The 7,500-nt window shown below is 40.1% G+C and overlaps 2 protein-coding genes across 3 annotated transcripts in view; both read right to left on the reverse strand.

Moving 5' to 3' along the window:
• The window catches only part of nnt2 (nicotinamide nucleotide transhydrogenase 2), a 32,749-nt gene extending 27,921 nt beyond the window's left edge, over positions 1–4,828 (reverse strand). Inside the window, exons 1-4 of the mRNA XM_079873854.1 lie at positions 4,595–4,828; positions 1,362–1,591; positions 768–985; positions 570–657 (exon numbers count right to left, since the gene is read on the reverse strand). Of these exons, the coding sequence (XP_079729980.1) occupies positions 570–657; positions 768–985; positions 1,362–1,591; positions 4,595–4,697 (639 nt within the window). The 5' untranslated portion in view covers positions 4,698–4,828. The remainder of the gene's footprint in view (positions 1–569; positions 658–767; positions 986–1,361; positions 1,592–4,594) is intronic.
• An 889-nt stretch (positions 4,829–5,717) lies between these two features.
• Positions 5,718–7,500, reverse strand: part of LOC307160060 (collagen and calcium-binding EGF domain-containing protein 1-like) — a 13,819-nt gene continuing 12,036 nt past the window's right edge. For both annotated transcript variants that reach the window (XM_079873872.1, XM_079873871.1), the window contains one exon: positions 5,718–6,695. In XM_079873872.1, the coding sequence (XP_079729998.1) occupies positions 6,507–6,695 (189 nt within the window). In that variant the 3' untranslated portion in view covers positions 5,718–6,506. The remainder of the gene's footprint in view (positions 6,696–7,500) is intronic.

A 7,500-nucleotide genomic window follows, 5' to 3' on the forward strand; every position in this document is an offset into this window, starting at 1 on the left:
AGGGCCCTAAATGTAATTTTTGCTTTTGGTCTTTGATTAGTATTTTTTTAAACCACTAAAACTGGGTCCAGAAAAGTTCAAATGGAAAAAAGAAATCCAGGAAAAAAAAATAACACTCATAGTGCCCTAAAAATGTAATGTTCGTTAAACTTTTAATAAATAGTTGTTAAATGGTGTTTCATGATTTCAATTAATTAGATGCGTTTTTGAGATTACTAAAATTTTATTTAATCATAAAAAGGAGCTCAGAAAAATTAAAATTTCATTAGGCCCTAAAGATGTCATTTATGTTAAACTTTTAATAAGCTTTTTTGAATTTTGAACAAGTTTCATGATTTTAATTAATTAGAAGTGCTTTTTGATTACTAAAATTTAGTGCAACCATTCAACAGAGTCTGCAGAGTCTGGGACACTGTCTAGCGAGTGCACTTCATAGGGCCTGTGGGACACTGCCTAGCGAGTGCACTTCATAGGGCCTGTGGGACACTGCCTAGCGAGTGCACTTCATAGGGCCTGTGGGACGCTGCCTAGCGAGTGCCAGTCAGACTGAGGAGAGCCGAGAGCTTCACCTTCGCTGGAGGAACTTTCCCCGCCGCTGTGATCTGACCCGTGAAGAACCGGCCGAAGTGATTGGCTGCGAGAACCACCGCCTTATACCTGCCAACGAGAGCAGCCAATGAGACGAGGTCATCATGAGTGTGTGTGTGTGTGTGTGTGTGTGTGTGTGTGTGTGTGTGTGTGTGTGTGTGTGTGTGTGTGTGTGTCACCCTGCGATGTTGGCCATAGAGCTGAGCGCGTCGTAGCCCTGAGCGATGGTGACGCGCGGCACCTGGTCCATCGCTAGCACTGAACAGCGCCGGCCGCTGAGCCGCTGCAGGAGCTCGGGGTTCTGGGCCGGGTAGATGAAGCTCACCAGCGTCGATCCGGGCTTCAGGAGATCACACTCGTGAACACGCAAGCCGTCGCTGAACACCGGCCCTCGAACCTGCAGGACAGAGAGCAGAGAGGCATTACACACACACACACACACACTCGTGAACACGCAAGCCCTCGCTGAACACCGGCCCTCGAACCTGCGGGACAGAGAGGCGTCACACACACACACACACACACACACACACACACTCGTGAACACGCAAGCCCTCTGGTGTCTGTGTGTGTGTGTGTGTGTGTGTGTCTAGCAGACATGATTCTCACCTTCAGGACCAGATCGGACCCGAACGCCCCCCTGGTGTGTGTGTGTGTGTGTGTGTGTGTGTGTGTGTGTGTGTGTGTGTGTGTGTGTGTGTGTGTGTGTGTGTGTGTGTGTGTGTGTGTGTGTGTGTGTGTGTGTGTGTGTGTCTAAAAGACATGATTCTCACCTTCAGGACCAGATCGGACCCGAACGCCCCCTTGGTGTCGGTGATCTGAGCTCCGGCGGCCCGATACTGATCGTCAGAGAACTTAGCCTCGGCTCCGGCGCCGGACTCCACACACACCCTGAAGCCCTGCTTGACCAGCAGATCCACACCGGCGGGAGACACGGACACCCGCCGCTCCTGCTGGAAGATCTCCTTAGGGACTCCCACCTGCACATCTTTATACCGCACACCTGACACACACACATACACACACACACACGAGACAGGAAGAAACCAGCTACAGTATGAGCACCCCAAAACTCACTAGCAACTGCATAGCAACCCTCTAGTAGTGTGCTAACAGCAGAACACCTGACCAGGTCACTCACCTTATTCTCAGAAATATTTCTAGTAAGAATTACTATAGACCAAGGTTATTATCGTTAACTAAAACTATTAAAAACATTTCTAATAATTTAAATAAAGCTGGAAAAAAAACATTAATTGAAAAAATTAAACAATGTAAATTAGAAATGTTGCCTTTGCAATAAAAGCTTTTTGTCCTGTTTGGAAGCTTTTTCCGCCACACAATACTCAATTCAGACTTTTTTCTCTCAAATCGCAATTTATTCTCGCAATTCGCAATTTTTTCTTGCAGTTCGCAGTTTTTTTCGCGTAATTCTGACTTTTTTCCTCGTAATTCAGTCTTTTTTTCGCACAATTCAGTATATTTTTCTCGCAATTCAGTCTTTTTTTCTCGCAATTCTAACTTTTTTCCTCGCAATTGTCTTTTTTTTGCACAATTCTGACTTTCACAATTCTGACTTTTTTCTTCGCAATTCGCAATTTTTTCTTGCAATTCTGACTTTTTTTCTCGCAATTCAGTCTTTTTTTGCGCAATTCTGACTTTTTTCTCGCAATTCAGTCTTTTTTTCTCACAATTCTGACTTTTTTCTCGCAACTTTGACTTTTTCCCCGCAATTCAGTCTTTTTTTCCCGCAATTCTGACTTTTTTCCTTGCAATTGTCTTTTTTTCGCACAATTCTGACTTTTTTTCTTGTAATTCAGACTTTTTTCTTCGCAATTCGCAATTTTTTCTTGCAATTCTGACTTTTTTCCTCGCAATTCAGTCTTTTTTTTGCGCAATTCTGACTTTCTCGCAATTCAGTCTTTTTTTCTCGCAATTCTGACTTTTTTCTCGCAATTCAGTCCTTTTTTTGCACAATTCAGTATATTTTTCTGCGATTCTGACTTTTTTTCTCGCAACTCTGACTTTTTCCCCGCAATTGTCTTTTTTTCGCACAATTCTGACTTTTTTTCTTGTAATTCAGACTTTTTTCTTCGCAATTCGCAATTTTTTCTTGCAATTCTGACTTTTTTCCTCACAATTCAGTCTTTTTTTTGCGCAATTCTGACTTTTTTCTCGCAATTCAGTCTTTTTTTCTCTCAATTCTGACTTTTTTCTCGCAATTCAGTCTTTTTCTCGCAATTCTGACTTTTTTCTCGCAATTCAGTCTTTTTTCTCGCAATTCTGAATTTTTTCTCGCAATTCAGTCTTTTTTTCTCGCAATTCTGACTTTTTTCTCGCAATTCAGTCTTTTTTTCTTGCAATTATAACTTTATTCCTCGCAATTGTTTTTTTTGCGCAATTGTGACTTTTTTTCTTGTAATTCAGACTTTTTTCTTCGCAATTCGCAATTTTTTCTTGCAATTCTGACTTTATTCCTCGCAATTCAGTCTTTTTTTCTCGCAATTCTGACTTTTGTCTTGCAAGTCAGTCTTTTTTTCTCGCAATTCTAACTTTTTTCCTCGCAATTGTCTTTTTTTCGCGCAATTCTAACTTTTTTTCTTGTAATTCAAACTTTTTTTCTTTGCAATTCGCAATTTTTTCTTGCAATTCAAACTTTTTTCCTCGCAATTCAGTCTTTTTTTGCACAATTCAGTATATTTTTCTGCAATTCTGCCTTTTTTTCCTCGCAACTCTGACTTTATCGTCGCAATTCAGTCTTTTTTTCCGCAATTCTGACTTTTTCTCGCAATTCTGACTTTTTTCCTCGCAATTCAGTCTTTTTTTCACGTAATTCTGACTTTCTCACAATTCTGTTTTTTTTTCTTGTAATTCAGACTTTTTTCCTTACAATTCGCAATTTTTTCTTGCAATTCAGTTTTCACGCAATTCTGACTTTTTTCCTCGCAATTCTGACTTTTTTTCTTGCAATCCTCTTTTTTCTAGCAATTCAAAAAAAAATTCTCGCAATTCTGACTTTCTCACAATTCTGACTATTTTTCTTGTAATTCAGATTTTTTCTTCACAATTCGCAATTTTTTCTTGCAATTCCGACTTTTTCCTCGCAATTCAGTCTTTTTTTTGCGTAATTCAGTATATTTTTCTGCAATTCTGCCTTTTTTTCTCACAGCTCTGACTTTATCCCCGCAATTCAGTCTTTTTTTCTCGCAATTCTGACTTTTTTTCTCGCAATTTTGACTTTTTTCTCCCAATTCAGTCTTTTTTCCTCATTATTCAGTCTTTTTTTCACGTAATTCTGACTTTCTCACAATTCGGATTTTTTTTCTTGTAATTCAGACTTTTTTCCTTGCAATTCGCAATTTTTTCTTGCAATTCAGGTTTTTTCACACAATTCTAACTTTTTTCCTCGCAATTCCAAAAAAATTTCTTGCAATTCTCACTTTCTCACAATTCTGACTATTTTTCTTGTAATTCTGAGTTTTTTCCTTGCAATTCGCAGTTTTTTCTTGCAATTCACAGGTTTTTTTTCTGACTTTTTTCCCACAATTCTAACTTTTTTCTTGCAATTCCAACTTTTTTTCTCATAATTCTGATAATGGGGGGCCTTTGAAACAGTGATTTCGATGCTCTGCGGATGTTTTCAGTGAGGTGTGAGACTCCCACAATGCTTTTTTCTGTCTACTTTACAATGCAACAGTGGGAACATTTTGTCCACACACAGACGCTCAGCGTCACGGGCGGATCAGCTAACACATTTCTCTCCATAATTGGCGTGGTGACATCCAATCAGAGCGCAGCAGCGGACATTATTAGTCTCTCATTGGCAGAGATCCAGTGCCCTTGCGCACGCATGCTTGAGCCAAAGGGAAGTGACATGCGACGCACACTTCTCCTTTAACTGACCTCTCTAATCTGCGCCACAGAAACACCAACTCACATGTGTTCGGACACTCAACTCTTTCAGCTGTAAATAAGACACTCTCTGAGAGCTAGTTTCAGACCTCACCTTTAACAGCCTGTTGATCACACAGAACTGAGCAGGTCTGGAACAATCTTCTCCCCGGCCGGCGCAGAGAGGAGAAGTTCACACAGCGCAACAGACACGACATGTCTCCGGGGTCTCTGAAGAACACAACACACCTTCTCAACAGCACACACACACACACTCTCCGTCAGACGCAGACTCGCATGTTCCAGCAGAGACTCAGAAACCTGTCGCTCTCGGACGGCCACGCGAGACCTGTGACGAGAGAGCAGGGAAAGATGCCAAGACACACAAACTCCACACTCACACAGCTTTACTGCATTAATAAACCAATCTGTATGTTAAAGATGACCTGTGATGCTTTTCTCCATCTTCATCTTTCTTCAGTGTGTAATGTTGATGATTAATCATGAAAAGCTCCAGTTCTTCTCTATATCAGTGTCAGTGTTTCTGAACTCCTGAAACGCCTCCATTGTAGTCTTGAGTTTCTTCCGGGAACAAACACGTCAAAATATTCCTCATTTAAATAATTCATACCTGGAATAAAGGGGCGGGGCCTGGTTGAGTTAGTTTGTTTGTTTTCCTCGCAATTCTGACTTTTTTCTCGCAATTCTGACTTTTTCTCACAATTCAGTGTTTTTTTGTGCAATTCTGCCTTTTTTTCCTCGCTATTCTGAGAAAAAAAAAAGTTCTGCAAAGTTCCAGTTCTTCTCTATATCAGTGTCACTGTTTCTGAACTCCCTGAAAGTCTTGAGTTTCTTCCGGGAACGAACACGTCAAAATATTCCTCATTTAAATAATTAATGCACAGAATAAAGGGGAGGGGCCTGGTTGAGTTAGTTAGTAGTGTGTTAAGTGGCTGTGTTAATGTGTGTATAGTGTGTTAAACTGGCGGTTATGGAAAGGGGCGGGACATTTCCCAAACACACTCGAAGCGCTCGACCAATCACAACACACCGATCCAGCCGACCAATCAGAGCACAGTGTGCTTTTCAGAAGGAGGGGCTTCATAGAGACAGGAAGTAAACTATTAGATGTTTAAATAGTAACTCTGAACTGCTGAACTCAAACATAACCTGGATCTCACATTTAAAGTCAGCATGAAATCAACATTGACAATTCCTATATTTTTTTATGGAATATTGCAGTCTTTATTCTAAATAATTTATCGGTGCACATCATTATTGTGTTAATAATGTTGAATCAGAATAAGTTCCTCTTGCAGCATCTCTGATGATGTGGGCGGGGCAACCTGTCACTCACAAGAGATCAGCCAATAGCAAACCACAACCATCCAATCAATTCCCCACAGACACAATCAAGCCCCGCCCACATTTGTTCTTGTTTCTGAAGCGTTTCACTCAGATATACGACACAATAGAGTTTGAATTTTTCTCACACCTATTAGATTTCCACCCATGTATTTCAACGATATAAACTCCGACTGTGTTCCAAAACTGAGTAATAGTGTTACGGCACACTGCACAGTATGTAATATGCAATAGTATAAAAAGCAGTATGCAACAATATTTAACTTTTTAAGCAAGTTTTAAGTAAAATTGCAAACGACTTTTGCAAGTCTAATAAAAAAATGAGTCAAGAGAGATGTTAAAAATCTTTGAGTTCATTTGTGTGAAGTTGAGCATGTACACAATCTCACACAGTGAGCGAGTGTAGCCTGTAATACAGAGATGAGTATGCATACTGTGCACTGTAAGAAGAGGAGTGTTATTCACATCTCTGCTCCCATTTCAACAGAATTTCAGTTCCTCTCAGTCTTTCAAGCATCATCTTATAGTCTTTTAGGTAAAGCATTCATTATGCATGTTTATAAAATCGTTATGCATGCTTCATTTGAAGCGTCTGATGATGTGAGACTGTACGTCCTCCACCTGTTCAGGTTCAGCTGGTTTTGTGCTGATGTCTGATTCGCTCACGTGTTCGGGTCCAGCTCTCCCTGTCCTGACGCCCAGTCCTCAAGCTCCGCCTCTCCGCTGGTAATTATGGGCGTGTCCACCAATAGGCCACGCCTCTTCCCAAACACACGCTCCTGCAGCTCGATGATGTCATGACGGATATCTGCCATCATCAATAACAGGAAGTCGAAGGACCCTGGAGGCCCCTGAAGAGGACAGAGAGAGTCAGTATCCTTATTCTATTAATAATATTTCATAGTTTTTGTCCAACAGCAGCAGTTTCGGTTAATTTATGATGAGATGCTCCAGTTCACGTGCAATGCAAGTGACTGCGGCGCGCCTCCATGATTATATTGTCTGCTATATTTGCTTCTCATTTATTAAATACAGGCAATTGGTTGATGAAAACTTGATTAAAATTAAGATACAATTTATACAAAACGAAATTCACTTTAAACAAATGCTTTCTACAAAACAAAACTTACTTGCATTGCACGTGAACTGGAGCATCTCATCATAAATTAACCGAAACTCAGTGTGCCTCACATACAGTACATGAGAAATACATCTAAAGAGAGCTTGAAATGTCTTTAAACGAAACAATTCAAAACGAAAAGAAATAGGCTACTCTCTGATTATGTAAGCCATGATGTGGGACCTGATATTCATTTATGTGATATTCATGCTTTTTTTCTTACAGTAAAGCACAGTCCACAAACAATCTCAAATGCAAACTCCCTATAATAAGACAAATCTCTGGAGGCATGCTCCAAGCACACTCTCATCTCATCCCTTTTCTCACATTTGTAGTAATGACACTATAACCAAACCGGAAATTGTAACGCGTGCGCACGCGAAAGTTGTATTATTTTTTTATTTTTTTTGCAAAGGTCCCCTTAGGGGCTCCGTACTAATCACCTATAATATAATGGCCGAATTCTTTTTTTTAAATAATAATAATAATAATACTATATCATAAAATCATATATAAACAAATGATATAATAATAAA

This window comes from Squalius cephalus (assembly GCF_949319135.1).
Source record: "Squalius cephalus genome assembly, chromosome: 6".
NCBI classification, from domain to species: Eukaryota; Metazoa; Chordata; class Actinopteri; order Cypriniformes; family Leuciscidae; genus Squalius; species Squalius cephalus.